The sequence below is a fragment of the Coturnix japonica genome, chromosome 11, assembly GCF_054131305.1.
Source record: "Coturnix japonica strain WE chromosome 11, WE-NBRP24, whole genome shotgun sequence".
Taxonomy (NCBI): Eukaryota; Metazoa; Chordata; class Aves; order Galliformes; family Phasianidae; genus Coturnix; species Coturnix japonica.
Window position 1 is genome coordinate 10,902,943 of NC_140673.1, and position 26,841 is coordinate 10,929,783.

Genomic DNA, 26,841 nt, shown 5'->3' on the forward strand with positions numbered 1-26,841 from the left:
TGGAGCAAGCCCAGCATGGCATAAGGGAGACTGTTTCCACCATTACCCACACTTCTGTCATTTCCTTCCTACCACATTGAAAAGCGTCATCTTCCTGAACTTTGCATGGTGTGTTCTTGAAGCATTTCAACATTGCTCATGCAAATGATGCAAATATCAGTGTGAGCTCTGGTTCTTTTTGTGCTGTTATCAAATTTCAGGACCGTAATAGTCTTGGTTTAAGAAAAAAAAAAAACAAAACCAAAAAATTCCCCACAAAGACATGGCAATGAGACCTCATTTCTCTGTTGCATTTTTCAATTATTTGGGGATAAATTCTGTATAGCAACCTGCAAAAGACTCATTTAAGGAAGTTAGGGGTGCAAAAGTATGACGGCAGAGATGAAACAGAAAACATCTAAGAGCAAATTCATTTGCTGCCCCACAGCTTTGACAGCTGAAAGAGTTCTATTCTTGTTGCAAAATAAGCTGACCTTCTAGCAGGGGCCAGGCATGAGATCCTCGCCAAAGGTGAATGGCTTGGAAAGCTCTGTGTGTGTGTGTGAAAAGGGAAACAGTGGAAACTATTTTTGTTTGGAACACGCTTGTGCACTGGAAAGCAGCTACGTACAAATGGTGTTCTTAGTAAATAGGCTTGTTTTCTGCCTGACTGCCACAGCTCCCCATGCCCTGTGCTCTCATGTTTGTTGTTAAGATAACTGCAGTCTGTGGATGTTATTTAATGCTGTTTGTTGCTTAGTGCTTGCATGATGGCTGTGAGTAGAGTAGGTGCTGGCCCAGCTTTGGTTGTATGTAGAACTGCTCTGCACTGAGTTAAGTCAGTGAAACTCCTGGAATTTTGCTGGTTCTTGAGATTCTGAGGGGAACAATCTAGTAACAAGAGTTTTGAAATAAGTACATCTAATACACATTGCTACTTTCATACTTCAGCCTTCAATCAAACTTTAAGCTCTTCTAGGAACTCCCAAGGTGTAAGAGATGCAGGCATAAATGACCTAAAACCGAGCATCATTTGTCCCATGGGGAGGTTAATAATGTTAGTCTTTGAGGGAGCTGTGACAGAAAAAATAAATAGTAGAACACAGTGTTCCTTCTTGCATCTTGCACTAATCCTGGCACGGGAATTGCTACCACCACAAATAAGGTTATCAGCACCAAATCTCCAGCCAACCATAAATCTCTTATGGGCTTGTGAGCTCTGACTGCCCAGCAATGTGACCTCAGTCAGGAGGAGGCTCTGATTTGTTGGGTCTGCTTGAGGTGATACAGCACAGGCTACAAAACCTGATCAGATCAATGTCTGGAGGTGTTAATTCCAACCAAATACTGCTGAAGCTGTCTCCCAGCTCCTAGAACAGCTGCAGAGTCCAGTAAGTGTTGACAAACACAGTGCAAATGGGTGGGCAGCAGGTGCTTGGCAGCGCGTGGCCTAAAGCCCAGAAATAGATCCTATTGATCACAAATAACTCTAGCACATGTTGGCAAGGGTAAACCTCTGCTTGTAGATGTGTAATATGTGAAATGCTGATCATAGACAGATAGTGGGACCTGTTTTGAAAGTTATCAGCACTTCTATTAACAGAATTTATTTTTTTTTTATCCTAAAAAATATTTGAGAATAAATCTAAGTGTACATATCTCAGTGTAATAGGAAACGGTCATTTGTCTCTTTTGGAATGACCTGAATGTGGAAGAGCAAAGGTTTCTTTGCTCTTTCTACATACAAGCCATCATCTCACTGGCACTGGGTGTTGTGCTGTTGCCAAGTGCTGAGTGCCCACACATTGTCAGTGTACAGCAACGTGTTTCAGTTGAATCCCAAACCAGGATCTCAAGAGTTTTCCCAGCTCCTCCTTTATGTTTTCCAATCTTTTGTAATCCCAACTGTAAACAAAGCCAAGAGTCACGACAGGTGGATGAAGTGTTAGCAAGAGTATTGAGATAATGTTTTTCTGAAAAAAAAAAAAAAGAAAAAAAAACCACAAGTAGTATTTGTTTCTAAGATAAAGTTGTCTGGGGTTAAGCTCTGTTTTGAAGTCAATGAGAATCTACTGACCCTAATGTAAGAGGAACTAATCTGAGAGAGCCAGCATAAACATTCAGAGCTGCTTGGCTATAAGTAGCAGGCTTAAAAACAGAGACCAAATACCCCATGAAACACGCACACACATTGCTGTTTGTGTACTGTGGAGAAAAAGAAGAGTGTACAGCACTCCAGAGCCAAGGGAGAGAGCAGGTAGCTTCCATTTTCTGCCACGACACTGCTGCCAACAGCATGGTGTATCTAATTGTGAGTGGTGTAAATGAACCTGAGCCACACATGCTGCTAAATAAGAGGTGTGCCCAGTTAGATGTGCAGCTGAGAGGGAAGGCTGCATAAAGGTGCTGCTGAACAGGCAGGATTTCCTCTCAAGAGTTTCAACCTGGCGAATGACACAGCGTAGTGTGTTACGCAAACAGTTGTTACATCAGTGTGTGAGCTATGCATCTAAATCTGTGCCAGGGGAGCGTAATTACAGATGCAATATTGGGCATGAAAAGGAACCGCTTGAGTTACGGTTACTTGTATAGTTTTGTGCAGTGTTCATGAGAAGATGCATTCCTTTATATCTAGAAACTTCAACTCCAGAATACACGTACTGCTCTGATTTTTGAAGGTGTTCAACGCATGTTCTGTTCTCCTAGCTCAGCAGTGGCAGCAGCCCTGCTCCCATCTCCCTGCAGACTGTTCACAGGTAAGTGACATAGGAGATCCGCCTGGAGCTGGTACTTTTCAGTGCCCTTCTGCGTTCTCTTGTTTCTGTACCACTTTGCAGCTGCACAGAACGTCTATAAACATAACCTGCAGTCACCTTTTGTACTTTCTCATTTTCTCCCCAGACAAGAATGGTCCGGTCTGGACTTTGCAGTAATCTCTGATGTACAAACAATCCATCTCCAGTGATGCAGGAAAGGAGCCTCAGCCCATCAGTGATGTTTTCCTTTGGCAGCAGGTGTTGAAGGCAGTGCAGAGCTTTACACAGACTGTGGAAGCTCAGGTTCCTGGCAGCTAGATATGGATTTGGTACAAGGGAAGACCCAATTCTGCCATCCGCCCTGTGCAGCACCAGCAACTTCTCAAATGTAATAATCAAATCCTCAAAGTGTTTAAGGAAAACATGGCAAGAATGCAATGCTTCTGGTAAAAAAATGTCGCAGGTGTCATTCTCCCAGAGAACTTACTTATAAATAACGTTGTCTTACCCTAATTCCTTGTGCCCTTATTCCTGCCCCCATTCTTTTTCTGGTTTTTGGAATGTTTAGATAGAAAACACTAATATATCTTGTTATGTTTTGCCTCTTGCATTTACAGCAATGCAGCACCAACAAAGGCTATGTTTCCTTTCTTTTCATGATTGTTTTCTTCTTTAAGGTCATCCACATTGAAGACAGCTGTTGTGGGACACAAAGAAATGTAAAACACAACTATCTCTGTGTGCTCATATCCTACAGCCACGTGGGTGCAGGTGTGAGGTCTGGCCAGAGCACGTCAGACAAAACTGTCTTTCCATTGGCTTTGCTTTTCTTTGGGATCATCTTTTTCCTTGGGATCAGCTCAGTGTCAGCAAGTGTTCACTGCCTGACTTCACGTGGTGTCCCAGGAAGACAACAACACCAGCCATAAGATAACAAGATACTGAATGGGATTGAAACCATGGGCATCCAACTCACAAGAATGGAAGAGGGAAAAAAACCTACGCACAAAAAGACAACCCACCCTGAAAGCCTTCAGGCCCCTTAATGCCACATTTGAGATGACACACACACAAAAAAAGCCCTCATTTATGAGACAATAGCTACGATGAATTAAGCACAAGCTGTATCATCGAAAAGCGAGAGCCTCCCATGCCCAGGGAAGGACATACAGAGGTTGCGACACTCGCAGGGCACTGTGCTGAGTTCAGCAGCCTGTTCAGTTTCTGCATTAGTTGTGAAATCACCTCTTTGTCTTCGGGGAGGCACTTTCTGATGGCCGTTGCAGCAGAGCTGTGCGGGACCTGATGGGGACTGATGGCCGTGAGGTCCTGGGTACAGCCTTCAGCCAGGCAGCAGCAAGGAGTGGGGCTGTGTTCCCTTGCCCTGTTTGCACACCAGTTGTTGTGAAACCGAGGATGTGCAACCTGTTTCTGGATTTGCATGCACTCCTGTGCTCCTGCATCATCTCAGCCTACCTGCTGGTTTTCCATGATGCATTGTTACTTCAGCAGTTTTGTTTGGTCTCCTCATCTGAAGCACTAGGTTTACATAAATGAAGGGGAAGTAGCCCCTGTCTGTGGTGCTTTGTCCATGAAAGGTATTTACATTTTAAACTGAGAAGAACCATTGCTATTTTAAGCAGCTGCTGCTGGACTGTCTGACCCTCCACAGCAAGATCTAAGTAATTATTTTAAGTTCCATGCTGTTGAGGATTCTGCTGTCTTCAGCAGTCCACTGCACTGCAGTGAGAGAGGCTGCAAGCAGAGACGGTGATGTTGTGCCACTTCATGTTAGTCTTCAACCTTAAATGTAAAAGTAAGAACAAACAAGCATTTCAATTCAGAAGAGGAAGAACTGGGGTGGGGGGAGAATGGGGTAATGCCAGCTCTGTAGCCTCTTGTGCATTTGGAAAGCCTGTTTCAACCTTTGTTTTGCAACCACAGGTGTTAGGAAAAAAGAAAACTGCATTTGTCGTGCTAAGCAGCAGCTCCAGGAACTGGGGGCTCTTGGAAAAGCAAAGCAGACTGCAGAAGTTAGAGGCTGTGCCTGAGGGCTTCTTGCTTTTAATTTGCACTCAGCTCTATCAGAAACACCCAGTCTAAAGCCAAAGCCAGAGTCCCAGCCTTTCACTTTTCCTTGCCCAAACCCTGTCAGATACTGTTACTACAGTACATTATTAAATACCCTGTTATCTAACATGCCCTGCTTGTTTGCTGCCACTGCCATGGTAGCAGCAGGGAGTCATTTCCTAACAGCCTCACTTTTACTGCTCTGTGTCACGGGGCAGCGTAAGCAACAGGTGACACCATGCTGACATCTGCGGTGCGTACGGTGACAATTCTGAATGAATCAAAAGGGAAGGGCACATCTCAATATGTATATCCTGGTGTGCAGCAGTGACTGATATGGAAAATATTAAGAAGCAGCATAATTAATGGTGCATGTGGGAGTGCTGCATGTACGTGGGGTGCTAAAAAAAAACAAAGCTTTGTGCTGTCTGGAAGTTGTTTGAATAGATGTTAAAGCGACGGAGCAAAAGCTGCACCTGGGTGTGCTGCAAAATCCAACAAGCAGAGCCCAGCTGGTTTCTGGAATTCCTTTTCTTTCTCTTCAGAGAGCTGTGTGAGAAGTAAAGTGTGTCCCCCTCCATGGAGGAGATGGGTGGCAGGGGATGGGTGGCAATCTGCTCCTGCTGACTGTCGGCATGGGACTGAGCACAGAAGCTGAATGTAATCACTGTCCCACTGCAGGCTGGTGTCCTGGAATGCATGTAATGGGTAATTAGCTGTTGGTCATTAATAATATTGTGGCTCGCAGCAGAGAAGTCAGCCAAACTGACTGCAGGTCGGGGTTGGGTACCACACTAACGGCTCCTGTGAGAAGTGCACACTGTGCTATCAAGTATTTGAGAGCTCTGAGTCACTTCTTACATTTTCCCCACCAGTGAAGGGGCTGGAAGTAGTTTTGCCACCAATCCTCGTTTCAGCGTGTGCTCTCACCCCAGCCTATGTGTGAGAGCCAATACCAGTGCCACAGCCAGGAAGGGATAAAGGCAGCCAGCTCATTGTCAGCTGCAGAGGGGCCAGTGCCAGCATCCCGCGGGGGTGAGAACGTGTGGGTGAGAGGCTGGGATTGCAACACCCTAAAAATAGGCAGGAAGTCCCCAGCTCAAGCTGCTGGCATTGTGTTCCAGCCTCTGACAGCACAGCATGATTTTCAGCAACAGGATGCTGTTTTTACCCCTTTCTCAAGTAACACATCCCTAAAATAAAAGCTAGGAAACAACTTTTGTGCTAAAGCGTGCCAGGTTGTCTTTGCAGTAAAACAATCTCATCTCAGAATCTTACAGTGGGAGTGTGGATGGGACTTTTAATGACATTGTTTGTTTTTTTACTGTTTGTGAACAGTTGCACTTCGCCCTTCCTTAGCCACATAATTCAGCTGCCCTCAGCTCTAACAAACACACATACCAATGCTGCTCTACTCTAGCTGGTCCTAAAACAGAGCTTTGATGCATTTGTCCCCTTGATGATCTGGAGTCATCACAGTGTGTGTGAGGACACATTCCCACTTGTCTGTGCTAATCTGCTGCCTAGCAAGTGGAACAGGGTACCAGGCGCTTCCCATCGTGGGAGAAGTGGGGAGAGCATTTCTTCACTGATTTTTCCTTTCTTTACTTCCATACCATATTAGTCATGTCACTAGCAGGCTGCTCAGTCCCTAAGCATGAAGTCTGCAACCCATTCAATGCTGCCTGCAGCGTCATCCCAAGGACCAATCCTCAGGGCAGCGCAAGTCACTCGCATTTCGCAATCTGGGTCTTTCAGCTTGTCCCCTGGTTCCCATGGGCTTTCCTGTGGGAAGCCAGTCTTTGAAAGGGAAAGTTGTCTGACACACTGGGATTTTCCTTGAGCACTCGCTGCTGTTCTCAGCAGGATCCCAGCAAAGCCAAATCACCTTTTGAAAGCCACGTGGAGATGTCTGGGGATTTTGTATGTTTCTTCATTTTCCATCTCCTCCCAGGGACACATGGCAATAAAATGAGACCCGATGTTAGGAAACTGCTCCAAAGATAACTCAGATTCATTTAAATTTTCAAGTGTTTCCTGAGCACCTCTGTTACTGGAAACTTATTCCAAATGAGAATCCATTTGAGCTTAATTTAATTCCCCCAAATGGATTAAACTAAGAAAAAAAGCAACAGCGTACTGAGCCGGAATGTTTCTGTCCTGGATGGGCACTGTGGAGTATTTTATTCCACATCAACTATTCCAGCAAATTCTCCTGTGAGGAAAATGTTTAATGGAGCTGCGGAAAGAATTAAAATGTTTCCAGCAAAATGAAGCATCATTATAACCTCATTGAATCGCTTAATATTTTCCCAGACTTAAGAACTGGGAAGGATATTTTGGAACAGAAAAGTCAAATTTTCTGTTAGACTGACATTTACAGATGCCAGTCTTTATACCAGCCATCCTCCTTCCACAAAACCTTATGGTCTATTTAGATCCAAATTGGTTTTGGAGAGGCAGGCCTGGTTTTACTTTGAGAGGCAAGAAAGTTTTATTGTCAAATCACCTTTTTATAAGAGAAATATGGCAAACTGATTGTATGACAACCAATGTTAGCTGCTATATATGTTTTAAATGCAGTCTTTTAAACTCATATCTTAGCCCTAACTGGCTGGTAGGAATGTGTGGTCCTTGCCCTGAATGGGAGCCAGGCGCTGTCACTGCTCTACCACTGCTGGTGCTGGGACTTGGGCTGTGTGTTCTGCATCTGCTTGGTCTGTAAAGGTTAATGGGAAATATAAATGCTGTCTGCGTGAGGAGTCATGTTGGAAAATGTGCACCAGATGATCCCCAGAGAGGAGAGCGGCTGCTGCTAAGAAGGTCAATGAAAGGAAAGTTGTGCTGGCAGCCTGCAGCAAGAGACGAGCCTGTCACTAACTGGTAGTCCCCTGGCAGCACAGAAAAGATCTTCTTCAGAGCCATTTCCAACCAGAAACGGGACTCCAAGACTGTCTCATAGTCACTTTCTATCCCTTGGATCAGCTGTGAGTGACCAGGAGGTATTTCTTTCTGTGTTTGCAAAAGCATGACATAGAGATTAAAAAGACATTGGGTATAGCTGACTTCATTTTCTCTTGCCAAGGAGGAAATAAGGGTGAAAAGAACTGCCTGGGTTTTGCAAGGCAAGCTCAGAGAACAGCTTTGCAAGCTGTGCAGTAAATAGAAACAGTAGTTGCGGAATCAGAGAAGGTTGCAAGAATAGAAATAATTACCATCGGGCAGCAGGGTCTGGGAAACAGCCTCCTGCCTCAGCTCACCCGGTCAGTCCTCTGGTGTTCCTGAAAGTACAGCAGGGCTCACTCCCGGTACATCCTTGTCGGAGCCCAATCAGGGCAGCCGGTTACGTCCCACCTGCCTGTTTAGAAGAGAGCAAGGTAGGAGATAGGGTAATTTTTAGAAGCACACATACACTCTAAATACATTTTCTATGAAGCTTTAGCACATTTGAAATGAAAGCTCAAGCTATTCAAAAGCAGCATTAAAATTCTTGCTTTAACCGGAATCCCCTAGTCAAAGTGTGACTCCAGGCATCACACAGGAGATCACACAATCAATAACAACAATACCTTTAGCTGCTGAGGTTGTTGTGAGTCTGTTTCCAGTAAATTATTTTCTCTGTTACAGGTAGTGCATGGCAGGGGGAGAATATTTATAAGATACACAGTAAGAAGTAAGCATCAACAAGCTAAGCTAGAGCTAACTTCCCCTCACATATACTGACTTCTGGACAAAATCAGTGTTATCCTAGCTAGTTTAGGAAAACGTGCCTGCTTGGTGATATTGAAATACTGTAGAAAATGGCAGATTTGATTGACTGCCTCAGTGGCTGGCTTCTGACAATGAATCTGTAGCAAGGTGTTACATAATTGGAAATTTGCCCTATAAAAATCTCTACGGTACTTGTAGAGTGCTTTCCCTGTTGCAGTGCAGCAGGGGTTTTGTTCATTCCGGAAACAAGCCCTTTTCCTTCCCAAGAACCAGCCCAAGGCATCCCTTCCCTCTGGGCACCGCCACGCTCACAGTTTTGCTGTTGATATCAACCCAATGGATATTGCTCCTGCAGCCTCTGAACATCTCCCAGTGCGCTGTGATGTGACTGGTCTAGTTGGGCTATCGAGGAAGGAGGGGCTGTTTTCATATGACTAGCATTCCTTTCAAGATGCTGGTGGTGTGCTTGAGGAGGAGCACAAAGGGGAAAGCATGACAAAGCAGTGACTAGGGACATGAACCTGGAGGTAGATCAGCTCCACCTTCCTGACTGGCTGGCCACATTCATCAGAGCCAAGGTACTCTGCCTCTGAATACAGCCCAGGCCTCAAACAGGGTTTCCCTTGAAGGCTTTGCTGGCTGAAGGGAAAGGACTTTGCCCCTTGCTCATGCTTAGTATGTAAATAGTCCTCCCAGCTGGCTCTGGCAAGATCCCAGAAAACGGCTGCTTCCTGGGACAATGTGTCATAGAAAATTTGCAGGTATCTGCATCTTTCTGATGTTCCTACAGCCATACCTGGTGCAGCCCATTGAAAGCCAATGTATTTTACTCAGAAAAGTTTCTGGAATGGCATTTTAATGAACTGCTAGGATTTTCAGGCAGGATGAGCGCATGGACAGACTGGTGGGAAAAGGCAGGTGCGGTGGGGTGGCTGGTGGGTTAGGGTTAGATCCTCTCCTCCCATCGCCCTCATCCAGAGACAGCTGGCTGCAGAGCAAGGCGCACTGGACAGCTGTTCCATGGAAAAGAAATCAGCTGAAGAAAAAGAAACTGCCTGTCAGACCCGCTTGCTCATTCAGCTCTGCAGCAGCTGCGCAGTTGCTAAATCAGATGCAAGCAAGGAAAGAGAGGGACGTGCAGGGAGTGGGAATGGGGAGGGAGTGAGGCAGCATGACTGCACTGCTTCCCAGGAATACAGCCACCCCTCATACGTCATGCTGAAACGTAACGTGCAAACTTTAGTTTGACTGAGCAAGATTCCCTGAATCCATGCTGCTACGAATGCGTAAGTTTGCCCATCAGAAAGCTCACGTAGGAGCACGGATGTATATCCTGTGGCATATCCTGAGCAGTGTCAGTCACCGAACGGGGCAGAGGATTGGGAAGGATGTGACAAAACAGCTGTCATCCAGCTGGTGACACTGCTCAGCATGTTAACATCATACCGAGATTTAAAAAAAGAGAGAGAGACTTAAATGTGGCTGGTTTTGGTAAACTGCTTTCGAAGGAATTCTTCGTGTCCTTTTGTGGTTATATCCGCTTTACAAATGGCCTGTTCCAGGAATAAGCCATTGGGCTGCATTGGCTCCACAAGTGCTAATTACACTCTGTTGTCAGAGAAGCAGCAAAGCAGCTGCGTTATTTCCATCCTTGGGGAGTGCAAATTGTGGTGCTGCTGCCAACATCCCTCGCTCTGAAGGGGAACGATTCCTACCTGTTGGTGACTCCCCCACACACCTCCTGAGCATCATTTCATCCACGTATCCCTCCTGTTCATGGCACCAAAGCTCTGTGCAGACCCTGCAGCTGGCATTGCTCTTCATCTTGCTCCTCTTATGTCTGCTTTTATTCTGCTTTCATTGGCTCCAGTCCTCCTGTTGCAGGATGGGCACCTGCCCCTGCCCAGCTCTCCTGGCTGCTCTGCCAGACCTGAGTACTCAGAGGAGCTGCTGCTGCCTTTGCAAGTTATTTCCTGACTCTCCTTCTTGCTAATGACTGCCATCATCGTTAATCACTTACCATTTCCTAGCGGAAAATATGCTGGTATGTGCATTGTCACCTTTCCCCTGCCCTGAACATGATGCATGCTGACAAGAGCAACCCTCTGCCAGAGCCTCAGCCCAGAGCTCACTCAGGAGCTGAAGAAACACTCACAGGTTTGCTCCCCTCACTGCTCCCCAGGGCTGCTCTGACAGAAAGAAAGGCTCTGCCTGCATGAGCTCAGGGATTACTTGTAAAATCTACACGCCTTTACTGAGCCAGGCTGTATGCTCTGGTTGCTTCGGGTTAAATGCAACAGGGACTTTGCAGGGTGGGTATGTTAGCAGGGATGCGGGATACAGCCTGTATCCTTTCCATACTAGACATTATCATCAGCTTGTTGCCTTGATAAATGTTTGGTTTTCTCACAGGATGGAAACTACCAACAGAGAACAACCACCTGTTCTATGGAGCCCAGCAGGGCTGATTAAGAAACGTTCCTTGAGATTCCAACCGCTAACAAACAGGGCAGCTCAGAGCTGTTTTCTGTACATTCCCTCATAATTAGCAGCCGTGGGAAAAATATACAGAGAGATTTGCTGCAACCCTTGCGTGCATGGTATAGTTCCTTCCTTGGAGGTCTCAGTGCATCTGCACACCAATAGACAAGTGACCTTTCAGTGTGCAGGCTGCTTATTCCAGAGCGCGGTACTTCTTTATGTCAATGTAATTGCCTGTTTTTGTAAGGAAACATACAAAAGGAGAGATAGTTTACAAGCATCTGTGTTCCAGAGCAGCACACTTCATAAAAACTGTGTTTGCTCAGAGCCAAACAGCTTCAAGCAAATGTGACATTTTAGACTGCGGGTAACTTTTTCGTAGAAGAAATACTTGGATGGGAAGAATCAAAAGGGGAAGGGAAGTTGGCTGGAAGAGAGGGCTGGTGCTCTCTATCTCTGTATCTAAGCAAAGGCTTAAATGCTGGCCTCTGAGAAGGTAGCATATTTGTCTCCTAGTTATTAAACTCCTCAGTTTCCCTGCTGTGCTCTAGACATGAGTTTTCCATGGCACTACGTAACAATCCACGTTCGGGGACCACTGCCAGCTTTAGGAAGGGTTCTGGGGCAGAGGGACATTCAGTTTAGTGAGGAGCTGTCCTAAGATACACCTTTCAAAGGGCATTCAGAATCTGATGTCAAGTCCCTTTCTTCACCTCTTCCCAGACCTGCCTGCTGGTATTCATGCTGCTCCGGAGCTCAGCTGTTGCAGTTGTGAGCTGAGTTACTGCAGTGCTGAGCACAGCTATCATAGTCCCATATCTTGTCTTGCTGCACCAACAGACCCTGCAGGCAGCTCTGAAGCACAGAGCACACAAAACGTAGCGAGACCTGCAGAGACCCTCTTCCACCTTTTGGAAATTGCTCTGACAAGCTACAGCAAATGGATTCATCTGGGCTGTGAGAATATTTTACTTCCCAGACTGCGATGAACAGCTGCCAAGGATTCCAGCTTCTTAGCATTAATGCAGCTGTGAGGCCTGGGGGTGACTGCAGCATTTCTGTAGTACCTGTAGCTGCTGCAGTTTCTACCAAGATGAGGAGCCTGAGCCCAGTGTGTAGGAAAATCAAGAAGATGACATAGTATATATATTGCCGCTTTGGCATTAGCAAAAGATACATCCACTATTGCTTCCTTAGGGATTTATGGACAGAGACATCTGAATGTTGAGCCAAATCCTGGCTTTTGAGTGAGTTCCTCAGAATTATTGATTTAGCCTGAATTTGTAAGTGGCCCTCCAGAGAGAATCTATTTGTGAGAGTTTGAGAGGAAAATGAATTTGGTCCCTTGATGTCAGGACAACCCAACTTCTTCATATGCATGGCTCTGTAAAGCACCATGTTTTTTCCTGTAAAAAATTAAGCCAAGAGGCTTTACTGGGAAAATTTGGTGCCTATTCAATAGCTAACAGCGTGCTTATACAGGCATTAATTAACCTGTTGAGACAAGTATGATCTCCTTGGTTTGATGAAGATGCAGCCAGTTGGGTCGTGCAGCTATCAAACCCCACCCTTCCATCCACACATCTCTTCCACCACCCGATCTAAGGTCACAGCTGTTTACTTCCTCACTTCTCAGCCAGGACACATTTACACTGCACGTTTTACCTGGCACTTCCATCTGGAAGGTCCAAACCATACTGCATTCTCCTTGTGAGAATGGAAGGTTCCTGCTCTGGGCCCAGCAGCCTGTAGGACAGGCATGCAGCAGAACAACGTTTCAAACAGCTGATGGCACTGAGCACAGCTGGAGGAACCCTGGCCCTCCTGGTAGTTTTTTCTCTCCCTTGCTTAGACTCTGGTCCCAGCCTCGGAGTGGGTCTCAGGCAGCATAAACAGCACGAATCAGACGCAGCCAAATCAGGAGACAGCTCAGCTTTGCAAACAGACGCATGAAGGCTGGGTGGATGCCAAGGTGGGCAGCCACACACAGCAGACAATCTCCATGACGCAACACCAGCCCTGCTGTGAGAAGGGGAGCTGCCAGCCTCTGCAGGTCTGCAACTGCAACAGCCCCATCCCACCGTGGGCCACTCCACAGCCCCCTGAGCTCAGCCCTACAGCAGACCTCACCCGGGCTGGTCCCAGCCTTGGGTTTGTCTTGTTAGCCCCACTGCCTGAACCAGAGGGATGCTTACACAGCATCTCACTGCCCCTCTGCAACATGTTTGTCCCTGCATGTTGCACTTGTTCCAATTTCCCTATGACACCCCTGAAGGTGGAGGAACACACCAGCTAAATAAACAGGTTGCTCTGCTCGTAAGTGCCTTATCCCCATTGGCCAGCCGACTTTCCAAGCCCTATAAATATCAGATTAGTACCACGTCCTCTGAAAGCCCAAAGTCAGGCTCTGAGCCAGGCAGCAACTGAGCTGCTCTCCTTTTAAATCCGTAACACAGAAACAACTTATTCCATTAGATCTGAAGTGGGAAAACTGGCTGGAAAACATAAATAGTAATTTCTGTCAATTAGATTATCTTCAATGGGATATTTAATATTTTTAATGGAACATCATTTAATTGCTACTCTTGGGTGCTCTGTCGCTGCTGGAAACTCTGATCTCAGTGCTTACTTCAATGAAAGACTGCCAACAGACACAAAGGACTCACATTTTAAACTCCTGCGTAGGAGTTGGGACTATTTTGCCCACGTTTCTGTGCTGGCCCAGCTCTCATTTCCCAGTTACAGTGCTGAGGAGCACGTCAACGAGAGCATCTACCATAACCGTACGAGGCTGATTTCTGCAGGCTGTTTCTGAGGATGGTCAGTGCAGATCCTGCCACAGAACCACCTCAAAAATTCAGACTGCTTCAAGATCATGAGCTGCTGGGACTCCACAGTGAGCATTGGGAAAGAAGTCCCACCCACAGTCAGGCCACTGATTGCCTTGGTCAGCCTCACCTGAGTCCCCCCCAACAGGTGCTGCCTGTGGGCTGGGGCTCCATTTAAGCTCAGCCTTGAGTTCCCTAATTTTCTTTGAGCTGTGCTGTAGGTGCAGCCTTGCATCTCTCCCTCTTTCCTGGATAGGTCATGGAGCTGTGTTACAGGTAGGCCTGTTTCTGCCCTGTTTGTGGGATGAACCTTGGGTTAATATCGTGGCTTATGTTGTTAGTCCCATTCTAATCTCCCACTGCTCTTTGGCAGTTTGTCCTGGCGTGCACAGATTATTGGGGTCACCAGCTATTGCCGTACTGATGAAGGAGAAGGAATTACCCAAAAAAAACCCCATTAATCTATGAAAATCCTAAAACCGTTCCTAGAAGTTGTTTTTGTGCTCTGCATGAGTGGCGAAACTATGAAGCCCAGCCAACAAACTCTTCTGTATACGCGTGCCTACTAAGGTGTTTAAAACCATTATCAGCTTCCTCTTCTTCAAATAGAATCTTGGAATTTCAAGTAGAAGTGTGCTTTTATTTATAGCTATAGTACATTTTCTGGCCCAAATACACAAATACAAGGAGCGAGAGCATTATGTTTCATATTGTTTACAGGATGGCATTATGTTCCCATTGCACTGCTGTGGTGAGTCAGCATGGCTGTTTAGCTCTCCCTGTTTTCAAAGGTCCTCTCCAGCATTTGGGTCAGAGTACACTTGTCAAGGGGCAGCTGCTTTGGTTACATGTTTTAAGAGGTTACTTTACATGTTGGCTTCCTGATAGCATAAAGAGCTCTCTATCAGATTGCCCTGTCAGAACAAGCCCTCTGCAGCAAGCTGTTGCTGTAACCAGGCATTTGAAACTCATGTCCTAGTTTCCCAAGATGATGAGATTTATGTTGTTCTTCACAAAAAATATACAGAAGTTTGAGTTGATATTTTTTAAAGTCTAATTTCCTACCTCACATTCTGGTTTGGGGATTTACTGTGGAAGCAGAGATTCAGACTGCAGTTCCAAACTTATGCATAATCATAAGGGTGAGAAATGTTCTGATGTGAAAGCTTTTCTCTAAGAAAAGCACCAGATATTGTGAGACTTGCTGTGGCCATGTGTGGATAGTTGAGTTGTCCTTATTCTCTTTTTGTGGGTGTTTATCAGCAAGCCTGCTTCTCCATAGCCCAACATCAGCTGTGTTAGTGCAAGCTCTAACACTGCCTTTTTTGGCTTAGTTTACAGCTGGGGATTGCGATAGCAGGACTGGGGTGTCCTGCTGCCTCTGCCCTCAGGGAGCTGCTCATTTCTCCCCTTCCTCAGCTTTTTGCAGAAAGTCCTTTCTCTAAAACTACTGGCTTTGTTTATGGCCTGCTTGCTCACAGCCTGTTCTCATCTACAGCTAAGGTTCCTGGAAGGCCATTACCCACAGGGTTCCCTTTATTTTTCTGCCTGGGTGGCTGTCAACACGGCTAAGGGCTGGAGTGACTTGAAATCCTAATGGGAGCTAAAAAAAGACTTGTGTTCTAGCCAACCTCACGTGGTCCTGCAAGACCCCAGCCCTCCCCTTGACATTCCCAGACCTTCTCTGCCACTGCTGGTGAGCAGACTGCTAGCTGACAAGGAGGGAGCAGTTTGTTACTTGTTGCCACTGGATACCAAGAGCAGGGTACCACTTTTAACTGCAGTCAGAGGGCAGGAAGCAATACTTTCAAAGCAATCAGGGTGCTCGGGCTGCAGAAAGACTCCCCCAGGGACACAGCTTGGCTTGTTGGTACTGATGGCATGCACTGTGTGAGCTGAGGAGCTGCCAGCACAGTCTTCTTTATGATCCATGTAAACAACTCAATTATTACAAATACACAAGTACAGCCCTCAGGCACTGATGCCCTGCCTAACAGCCCCACCTCATTTTCCCCTCTGGACTACATGCAGCACTATAAGTAGTTCTGGCACCTGCTGAAATTCACAGTGTTTCTCTCCCTGAAACCAGACACCCGCCGTAGTTAATTAGCACGTCCCAGACTGGCACAAGTTAATGCAGCTTCACTGAAGCCCTTGAAGTTTCATGGAATTTTTCCTGCCCTGGCTCTGAGTCATTAATAGGTACACTTCTGACTATTTTTATGCTTTTCAAATTATTTCGTTAGATTACAGAAGCAATTATCGGCCCAATTTTTTTTTTTTCTGCCCTGGTTTGAAGGGAAAAAAGCTTTCTGTTACAGTAAATCACCAGGCAGAGCCTTTTTTATTGTGCTTGTTCTATGTGGGTATAACCAAGCGATCAATAAATTTGACTGCGGGAGAGCCAGCTCTCACAGATAGGTAGGTCCCACGCAGCCCTGTTTCTGGGGCTATGCTTCTTTCTATGTCTACAGACAGTAAAATGCGTATACGTTTGTACACTGCTACAAATCCTGTGACTTGCATAGTAGAGCTGCTTTTGCTATGCAGCTGAAATACTGTAGTGAGGCTTTTCTTGATGCTTGGAGAAGCGACTGCTGTTGGGGATACATGAACCAAGCAGGTGAAGCTGTGATATGAGAAGGGTGGGAGAAGTAGTTGGAACCAGGATGTGAGAAGATACTGAATTCAGATTTTGAATGCTGGCTTTGGATGTTGTCAAACAGAAAAAAAATCAAGCACACACACGGTATGGATCGCTAGACTCCTGCTAAGGTGTGCTTGCTCAGCAGGCAGTAAAAGTGTTTGCTTCTGCACAGGCTTTGCAGCCTGGAAATGAAGCTGTATTTGAAGTAGAGGTCTTGAGGAGGAGCAGCTGTGCTGCTGCACTGTAAGTGCCTGTATTCTATGGCTGGGAGCTCTAGCAACAATGCTGCTGCTTTCTGGCTGATCTGACATGTCCAGCTGTTTGTGTACCTTGCACTGTCGTAGAGATAATTTTGAGGTAGATTCTAGCAAAGCTTTCAAGCTCTGAAGGTTTTTACTATGTTTGAAGCACCAACGTGTCTTGTATATCAAGAGTTAATTGCTTAAAATTAGCCCAGTGGAGTGCACTTGTAAGAGTGGTTACTGCAGGATAACTCACTCAGACCAGTTTGTGTGTGTGCAAAACAAGCAACAAAAGCAGTTCTGTATCAAAATAGTTTATTAAAAACAGTAAGACTTCACTGAAGCTTGCTGTCTCAAACCAAATTATGACATATTGCAGCGTTCAACACAATCATAATCTGTATATAAATATAATACTGTATAGCTCCTGTTCACTGTAGCTGGGCTTTGCCCTCTGCCCAGCTTCACGCAGCCCTGCTGCCATGCCCAGCCCTGCAGGCTGTGCTGCACAGCTCATTCCTCCTAGAGCAGAACTGGCTGTCCCCTCCTTGCACAGCAGTGAGGGTAGAACTGGTGCCTGCAAACCACACACAAACCTCAGTACATCTCTTTGCAGCTCATGTCAGCTTAAACAAATGGTGTTACAACACCCAGGAACTGATGACAGCAGTACTGGTTGATGTGCAGGGAAAAAAAAAAAAAGCCACCAGAATCTATACATGACTCAAGTTCCCAGCACTGCTCAACTGCACAGACTTGTGCTTCTGCTTGCAGAAGGGCAGCTCTGTGCTGACCTGCTGTATAACACCACAGCTATGACAAGGAGCGTGTCACAAGGCACAGCTCAGTTAGATGCGTGCAGGCTCCTTTACTGCAGCACTCCAAAAAGGACATCACCAGCCTGGTGCACTGCTGCCAGCCACAAACGCCTTCCAACAATGTCCTTTGCCAACAGCTTTGCACCAAAGTCAATATCAGTCCTTATGCTGCGGCAAACTGACTGAGTGCTCCCATCTCAGTCTCTCAGGTCAGGATGCTGCCAAGCCAGCTCAGTTCCTTGGTAGCTGAGAGGTGTTTCCTCACTCTGCACTCATGTTCCCTGGGCAGCTCTGGTGATGGGAGGCTTCTTGCACAGCTCCTGATAGAACTCAGATTCCAGAAACCGTGGGTATGAGTTGTTCTCCATGAGGCTGTAAACTCTCTTCTGTGCTGCACTGAAGCAGGTGTGTGTGGCTTCCTGGAGGTTCTGTGCTATCATGTTCTTGGTCTGGAAGTCAATGTTTATCTGAAATACAAAAACCAGATGCTTACTTTCTGAGAACTGAATCCCAACAAGCACAACACTTTTGAAGAGGTCAGGAGTCCTTTTGCTTCAGGGATAAATTGATGTAGTTTCTTTTAAATTATTTCTTTACTATGAAAACTTGGAGTAATCCAGGTATGCTGTTTTCTGGTGCCAAACCCAAGTGTTACAGGTGTTTGACAAGGCTGGTTTTCCTCCCCCCCTCCCTATTCATGCTAAGGTGGAATCTGGAGTACAGCTTGTACCATTTTCCACCTTGATGAAAGAAGGCAGTCAGGGAAAAGTTGTGCCCAATGCATTTGTGACATCTGCATCTTACAAGCTCAGAGGAATAGAGTGGGGCTAAAGACACGGAACAGGGCAATGCTTATGTGCTTTCCTTACCTCCTTGGGAGCCTCCTTTTCAATGAAGTCATTGTAGATTTTCTTTGCCTTCAGTGTCAGCTTCTGGGGGGATTTGGTTTTCTTGAAGTCCTCACATGCCAGCCAGAACTCGATGTTCTCTTCGCAGAACTCAGACTTCAGAAAAGCTCGGAAAGCAGCAACACCATCTAGGGAAAGGAAGGGGGGAGGGAGGCAAAACCACATCAATTAAGTATTCCAGGCATCTTATATTTGCCAATTTGTCACATCTGCTCCTAGCAAAATATTTTGCTGTAGTTCTGGTCTTTTCTGCAATGTTATGGTAATAAGAAATCCACATTGCAAGCAAATTAACACCCTAACAGCTTGGCAGGCTTCAAGTCAGCCAAATTAATGTAAGTGCAAAACCAAAAGCTGTTTCTAGTCAGTGTGTACCCTTATGATACCTGCAGATGAGCTACGTTAAGAAGAAAAGCTCTAGATGGGATCATCCTCATTAACCTTTATGCTGGAGCAAATACTTCTGACAGCACAACAAACCCCTGGAACGCTTTTGCAATGGAAAGGATGACTCAGAAGTTCAAAGAACAAATGGCCGTATCAGCTCTTAGTTGTTACTGCTGTGCTGTTGAGTGCTTTTTTTTTCCCAGCAAAAATCTGCCCCACAAGAAAATGAAATCAGTGGACTTCTGTGCTGCAGAATCCTTACTGAATTATAAGAATGAATCTGATTTGGATAAGAGAGCACAGTGCTTTGCACTTATGGCAAAGCCAGGCTGAATAGGTAAAGTTGAACTACAGAGCCTACAGCTACAATGCTTCAGAGTGGGGAGCTCTGCTTTAATATTACTTTAAGAGCTCCGTGCAGTACTGACATGCAAGGAAGCCATCTCCAAACTACATCAGCTTCTCCCCTGCTTCGTTCTTAACAGTTACAGCCTGAAGACCAACTTACATTTGTTAGCCAGCAGTTCATCGAAGGCTTCTGACCACAGCCGGGCTTCCTCGGGGGAAGGTCTGTGTGAGGCAGAGAGAAGAACAGAGAAAGTGAGACCGCTGCTCGAGATCTGCTGCTTCTTTTGTGCAGCACTCGAGTTATCTAAGGCTGGAACTCACCTGAAATAGGTGTGGTGTTTGCTCGCTTTGTTGGACTTCATTTTGCCAGAACGGGAAGAGTTCTGCAGGAAGTAGCTCAGCTTCTTCTTCCAGTCTTTAATGCTGGAAAAACAAAAGACGCTCATTTACAACGAAGCCGTCAACCACCAACCTCACCCCAGTACCCAGAGCCGCCTTCAGGCTGCGAGCAGAAGAGAGAAACCTTTCCCTTCTGCCGAGCCGGCGGTGCCACTCACATGGTGCGCTTCATCATCCTGCCCTTGTCCGTCTCCTCCAGCTCAGCTCGTCGCCGGCTGCCCCGCTCCATCCGCCCGCCGTCCTGCGGCAAAGCAACGAACACGGCGCTCTGCATCGCCCTACACCGCTGCCCGGCTGCAGCAGCGCCCCATATAGCACCCGTGCTCCGCCCCACGCCCCGCCCCGTATGGCCGGGCGCTCCGATATTGATTTATTCTCTTTTTTTTCCTCCTTTCTCCTCCCACCCCTCCCAGAGCTACTTTTCTCTCCGCTCTTTTCTTTTCTCTCTCCTCTTTAAACTGCTTTTCCAACTCTACTTCTCTTTCTCTTCGGTTTGCAGATTTGGGTCCGTGAAGTCAGCACAGGCTTCTGAGCAGAGAAGAAAAGGAGGAAGGAGGAATAAAGGCCCCTTTATTCAAAAAAGAAAAAAAGATAAAACCAAAGCGGCGATAAATTTGAGCACGTCGTTTTGCCCCCTACCGGCCGCACGCGTCACGACACCTTTAGTCTCGGAAAAGCATCCCCCCCCCACAGCCGTGTGCCAGGGCATCTTGCCTTAGGTGAAAACGGCCTCTATTTAATAATTGAAAGCGTTTAAAGAAGAATGCAGCACTGCTGCCTGTTGCATGCAGGAGCTGCCCAGGTGGGAGCTTGCTAAGGAAAAGCCTGTGTGAGGATGAGAAGGAATAGTCTCACGTTGCTCCAGGGGAGGACCAGGTTAGGTATTAGGAATAGTTTGTGGTGATAGAGTGGCACAGGCTGTGCTGGGAGATAGGGGGGTGTCCTCGTCCCTGGAGGTGTTCCAGAAAGGAGGAGGATATGGCACTGAGAGGCATGATCAGTGCGGATGGGCTGGAGTTGGGCTTGAAGAGGTCTTTCCAACCTTAATGATTCTAAGACAGCTTTTGTTATGTCTTTAAACAGTGAGAGGGGAAAATAGCATTTCAGGTTAAAATAAAACACTGGAGGCATTCAAGGCCAGGCTGGACGTGCTCTGAGCAGCCTGGTCTGGTGGTTGGTGATCTTGCACATAGCAGGAGGTTTGAAGCTAGATGAGCATTATGGTCCTTTTCAACCCTATGAACGTGGAATTGTAAGGTTAGATGGCCTGATAAGGTATACTTGCTATAACATCTGGTTTTAAAAAGATACTTAGATCAACTTTGATCATCTGCATTAATATGTATTTGAAGTTTACATTTTCATTACACTCCTAAAGTGAGGCTATTAGCATGTTTTGTTGGTTCTGTGTTGGTTTTTTGCAGTGAAGAAGAAACTACATGGAATAGTTTCTTGCTGCATCATGCTGTGCTGCGTGCTTTCTGGTGGTGACCCTGACCTTTGCTGGGACAGCAGTTAAAACATTTGTGTGACAGAAGATGTTTCCTGTGTATGATTTAAATAGAAGGGGAACGTGTCTGACATCAAACAACGTCATCAGCGCTGCTGCTGACATCACGTGAACTAGGCAGGTTGCACCAGTCTGCTTTTGGGATGGCAGAGGAGCCACAGGCAAAGTGAGGGATGCAACATCCGTGCTGCATCTCACGCTGCCTCTTGCTGATGGTATTTTGAATGTTCCCATAAAATCCAGCAGTGCTGCCCCAACCCATCCTCACTCACTTGGGGTGCAACAGCCTCTGTGTGTCTGCACAGCAAGGGCTGCTACCGGTGTAGTGCCAAACCTTTTCCTTTATGTCTTTTGAAGACTTAATCTATTCCTGTAACTGTAATCTCGCTGTAAAGGAGCAAGGCCAATGGAAAGTGAGGGGGGGGGAGCCTGCAGCCCGAACTTGCTGCTCAAGTCAGTGAGAATTCAGCTATTGCCAAGTAATGAAATCTGATGTCGGGCATTAATGACACAAGCTCTCACCCTGGAGATCACACTTCTTTTTGCAGAGGCTTTCTTGAGAATGTTCTGTTCTTTTTCTGCTTATACGATTCCTGCTAGCAGCAGCGATAGCGAGATGCACAGGGAGCTGTAACATATGCAATAAACATCCAGGGTAGAAGATGAGGTTTTTTCCATCTTAGTTACGTTATGTGTTGCAATAGCTGTGCTGATCTTTTCCAAGTCCCCGGAGAGCAGGCATTCTCACTGCATAGTATTTAAGTCTGTGTCTGCATTTGCTAAAATGCCAGTCCTTGTTTCTTCTTTTTATAGAGAAGACTTGGAGGATAGGAAAGAACATACCAAAAAATAGTGCAAAGAGTTTCATTAAAGCCCAGAGGAGAGAAAATGCTTTTGCATGGTGGCTCAAACCATACATCAGAGTTATCGGAGGAATGCTTTACTGAACTGTTGTCTGGTGCTAGCAAAAAGTCATGTTCAAAAGAAGGAATAAGGTGTTAAGATATGATTCATTACAATTGCCTCCCTTTCTGATATTTCTGTATGCAAGAGAAGATGTTTACTCCAAGCATTAGTCTGCTTCTCATTCTGTTGTTTGCATTCAGGACTTCCAGTCCTTCTTACAGCTCCAGCAGCATGCAGTGTGTGTGACTGCTGGCTTTCTAGCTGCCGTGTGATGGATTGCTGGAGGCTCGCTGAGGTCAGCTTGGTGCTCCCTGACGCTGGTGCTGCTCTGCTTTACCCTACGTGATTTTCCAGTTGTGAAGCTGCAAACCTGCAAATCACAAGAAGCCATTTCTGGGCCTAAATTTAACACTATTGTGGCCCAGCACTAAGACCGGAGCAATTAAATGTTTGGTCTTTGCTAAATAGAAAATAAAATGCATCTTGTTATGTGCGGATCTCTTTTCACTCAACAAAATCCTCTGTCTGAGTAGTGTATAAACCAGACAGAGCTCTCTGGGCACTCATCAACCCCAGCTGTTATCCACCTTGTTTTTACATAGACAGCCATGGGAGTTTATAAAACTGCTAAAAATAGCCCTGGAATTGAACAAAAAGTGGATAAACCAGAACAATATGCCTTCTTGCAGCATTTGCTGTTCTGTGGCCTTGTACGTTTGTCACACTGTGAGAACAATTTGAATTCAGGCTTTGAGGAGCAGATTCTGATTCCTCCTCTGCCCACCAAGGCTGGGAAATGTTGGCTTTGGGTGCTGCCCTGCTGGTGGGAGATCTGCTTAGTCCCTCTGGAAGCAGAGGCTGAGCAGAGCCTGCTGAAACCGTCTGCCTTGCAAAGGACAGGACATTCTCAATATCCCTTACCTCTTCTGTCAATACTGAAAACAAACAGCTTAGCAAGAAGCAGTGTATTTTTAACAATGAAATTTTCTTTGCAGGCACTACATCGTCTGGGCTGCAAAGATGTGATTAATCTTGTTTGCTGCTAACCAGGTGATGCAAAACAGTGTCTCTGTGATTTGTTGGTCTTGCAGTCTATTTTGTTTCCCCCTCTCTCAAAAGGCCATGTTAGTTAAACTCTGTGTGCAGAGGGACGTTGAACAAGCAAGTATGTTTGTTAAACCTGGATGTGTGGACGTTGTCATATCATTCGTAACACATTCAGTACACGATCCTTTTGGTGATTATCTAAGTTAATGAAACCTAAATGGCATTAGTCAGACACTGAGCTAGAAAGTCTGCGTGACTTATAAATCAATCCATTCCTCCTCCCCTGCAGGTGAATGCAGTCAGGAGTACAACAGTGAGCAATCTGAAGACTGGGGAGGAATATGAAGAATTCAGAAAGTTTGGGGTTTTGAAAACAAGTATTTCGTCTGGACTAGAGAGAGCACAAGTGAAAGCCAGAAGGAAGGATTCCTGCACAGTGTAAGTGGTGCCACATTCATCCAGTGGCATCCTGACCTATTCCCATAGAGAAAGCAGTGAGAGTAATCAGTGCAAGATATACAGAGTGATATTTGCCAGCTTCTAGCAACCCTCCTGGCTGGTTCAGGAGCACAGCGAAGAGGTGAGGCTGTGGCCGGGGATGCACAGGGAGTGCAGAGTGCCTCAGCCTGGGAAAGAGCCGCAGGTAAGCAGCCTGGGACATTAGTCACTCACTTAATGCTCAGCATTGCAAAACAGTGCTTTAATCCTCCAACTGAAGTGCATTAGTTGGAGGAAAATGCATTGTTCTCCTGGAACATTTTTTCTCATCAGCTATTTGTTCAGCACTCAGACAAGTCTTCAGAAGAAAGCAGCTCGGAGTTGATTCCAGGTGAGTCATTCTGTATGGAAATTAAGGATCCAAACCTTTAAATGGTATGAATGGAGCTACAAAGTCATTTATCACATTTAAAAAGAAATTAAGCAGATAAAACTCCCCAGAAATCATTGAAGCAATGCTTTGCTGTTGCTCCAGCATTAGAGTTCCTCAGTGCATCACTGCTATAGCAGACACGTGTGGCAGGTAACTGCACTAAGATGTACTTTGTGTTGTTTATGGTGCTGGCAAACAGCAGCACAGGACTGCACGCTTCAGTAGGTTGTGCCCAGAAGCCTAAAAAGCTACACGTAATTTGGCTGTGTTTTGACAAGCTGTACTTAACACTGGTGGTGGGTGGCTCAGGTGGGAGCTTCCCAAAAGCTGAATGCAGCATCACTGATAGGTGAGAGCAAGAAACCTGAGTTAAGGTTAAGCTTAGCATATCATAAAGATTAGCTTAGCTTATCATAAAACTGGTGTTTAGTTGCTGCAAATTTCTTTTTTTTTTTTTTTTTTTTAATGTTAAATCATGTTGTTTATTTAATCTCTTTGCTTTAAATAAGTTTGGCTTTTTGGTAGCTCTCCAACCCAAACTGTTATTTGAAGACTGAGACAACATTCCTGGCAAGACTGGGACCTTAGAAAGAAGCAAGGGGACGAGATGGCGCAACTCTTTGGGATATATTCAAACACATCAGGTGAATTACAAGAAGAAATTAAAAGAACAAAAAATTACACTGAGGAAATGACTCTCTTCCATGTTATACACCTACATCCACAGTATGACTTACACCAACTGTATTGACTGTCATCTGTTTCCTTTGGGTACAGAATAGATAAGGACAATGTCCTCCATTTATTATGGATTACTCCTCTCTTGCATGCTGTGTAAACCATACAGCTTGTTTACTGCAGACTAATAGAGATGCTGTAATCTGCGTACAGTAAGCAGCTATGAGAGATTAATTTCACATCTGTGGACAAGTCTCTGAGGGGTCTTGTGCACTCACTGCAGGGATAAAAGGAGCTGTTAGTTCTAACAAGGGATTCAATTTAAAAAGCCACTCATGTCTAGAAGCCAAATAAGGAGAGCAATTGTGCAGATTACTTACTAATTACTTACTAATGTGCAAGCACTTAAAGTTATGAAAGAAAGAGTAGCCACTGGAAGCTGCCAGGACTTTCAACATCTAGATTAGGCTCAAGTCTGTGTTCAGCATCATTCATTTAATGGCCCATTCTGACATACCCAGCTCAAACAACTGCTGTTTTTCTCATTCTTTCCATCACTCACTCAAAAGCAGCTCTGTGTTTATACAAGGCACTGTGTTTACTGCCATGGGGAAGAAGGTCAGGCAACAAAACACCACAAAAGATGCTTGAGTTTGAAACCTCATATTTCTGCAACTACTCCAAAGCTGGAGCAACGCTGGGGCTCAGTGGAGAGGACCCTTGGCATCACTGCTGGCTGCTCACTGCCTGGCTGATGTCCATCTTTGCTGGACTGATGGGGTCAGTGCTTCGTGGAATTATGTGCCTTATGATTAACTTCAGCTGCATGGGCCGTGTGAGCAGTGTAAATGAGAATGTAAACTCCATGTATGCACAAGGAATGACATATTTATATTTACTCTTGGAGCTGAAAGAGAAAGTCAGTTTGTGTGTGTGTGAGGGGAGTAACAAATGGGACTAGGATGAATGCAGTCTCCTTGGTTCTTAATGTGAGGCATGTCTGGAGAAAACAGTGAGGGAGATTTGCAATGCACTTTCCTGAGCAGGGAAAGGAGAGGTGCTTTTGCCTGCTGCCTTAGCTGTGTGCTCTCTTTATATATAGGCAGAATGCATCTGAATTGTATCCTCTGTATTTCAGAGAGCAGACAGAGGTGGAGAATGAATGTATGTTGGTAGCCTGTTTCTTCTGAGCTGTAGATGCTGCACTTCTGGGAGTACTGCACAACTGCCCTGTACCCATTTTACAGTCTTACTGCTTTGAATATCTTCCTATTGAGTCTCCTGTCTGCCTCTTATCAATTTATTTGCATTTATTAAAACTAGGAAATGTGGAACTGAAATGAAAAAGGTTTTTTTGTTAGAGCCTGTAACAACTAAGCTACCTTTGTTTTCTCTGTCAGTGTGTATTTGAATTTATAAAGGCATTGCTAGCCCCAGCTCTGTCTTCTGATAGGGAAATCACCAGCTTGATATTTTACTAAATCCCCATTTATTTATTTTCTTCCTTGTGGACACAGCACTATTTTGGAAAATGGAATGAGAGGGGGAAAAAAAAAAAAGAGGGAACATGGAGATCTAAAACCAGGCCTATATTCCCCTGTGAATCCACAATATCCTGCTGTACCTTGTAGAATTTGATGATGGACTCGCATAGCCAGTGATCAGATCTTGTCTGCTCAAGCCCTTAGTCACAATTTATGGCTCAGCAGCAGAAAAATAGACTGCACTTTGCTCAAGTTCTACTATTGCTTCTGGTTTTAACACTTCTCTCTTTGTATTTTTGAACGTATTGGCCTACCCAGGCGTCAATCATTAGTTCTCCCATTTTGTGGACTGTATCACTTCTGTTTGTGTTTCGATATTGTTTCTTTGTAGAAGGATGCCATATCATGTTGAAGTGGCAGAACTGTAAGAATTGGATCTATTAAACATCGTTAATGGGTTGCAAGCTGTTAGGTTGCCTGCAAATGGTGTAGTTCTTGTTTTGTTTGTTTGTTTCTTTTGTATGTATCATATCTCTTGGGATGTATACAATTTACCTTCATAAGAGGGTAGTGATTAACTATTGCCTAATAGCAAGAATCAGAATTTGGGGTTGCTGTTGGAAGAAAGTGACCAAGTTTTGTGGTGTGAAACACCTGCATGAGACGGAGACAATGCATGTGCAGAGTGTGTGATGAGGTTTTAGATCAGTTTAGTTAGGACTGCATGATGTTTAAGTCACAAACAGATGGGTATTTAATTCAGCATTGTCT

The 26,841-nt window shown here is 45.4% G+C and overlaps 1 protein-coding gene and 1 long non-coding RNA gene across 3 annotated transcripts; one reads left to right on the top strand and one right to left on the bottom strand.

Annotated features, from left to right (window-relative positions):
• Positions 1 to 17,012: 17,012 nt before the first annotated feature.
• RGS2 (regulator of G protein signaling 2) lies at positions 17,013 to 19,859 on the bottom strand. The gene is made up of 5 exons (XM_015869533.2): positions 19,733 to 19,859; positions 19,497 to 19,598; positions 19,336 to 19,397; positions 18,402 to 18,568; positions 17,013 to 17,999 (listed from the first exon to the last, which is right to left on the bottom strand). The coding sequence occupies exons 1-5, from the start codon at positions 19,846 to 19,848 to the stop codon at positions 17,805 to 17,807; spliced, it is 642 nt and encodes a 213-aa protein (XP_015725019.1). The 5' UTR covers positions 19,849 to 19,859; the 3' UTR covers positions 17,013 to 17,804.
• A 2,920-nt stretch (positions 19,860 to 22,779) lies between these two features.
• LOC107317181 (uncharacterized) lies at positions 22,780 to 26,535 on the top strand. 2 transcript variants are annotated; one of them, XR_001556763.3, is made up of 4 exons: positions 22,780 to 23,040; positions 23,327 to 23,680; positions 23,809 to 23,866; positions 24,434 to 26,535. It is a non-coding gene; the product is annotated as an uncharacterized LOC107317181 (long non-coding RNA). The 2 variants fall into 2 exon arrangements; XR_014932995.1 differs by having other exon boundaries at positions 23,821 to 23,866.
• Positions 26,536 to 26,841: the final 306 nt, after the last annotated feature.

Coding starts and splice junctions, on each gene's coding strand:
- RGS2 (XM_015869533.2), bottom strand. CDS start 19,848: ATGCAGAGCGCCGTGTTCGTTGCTTTGCCGCAGGACGGCGGGCGGATG. Junction 18,569..19,335: donor TGAACTGCTGGCTAACAAAT/GTAAGTTGGTCT, acceptor TCCTTTCCCTAG/ATGGTGTTGCTGCTTTCCGA. Junction 18,000..18,401: donor AAAAGGAGGCTCCCAAGGAG/GTAAGGAAAGCA, acceptor TTTGTATTTCAG/ATAAACATTGACTTCCAGAC.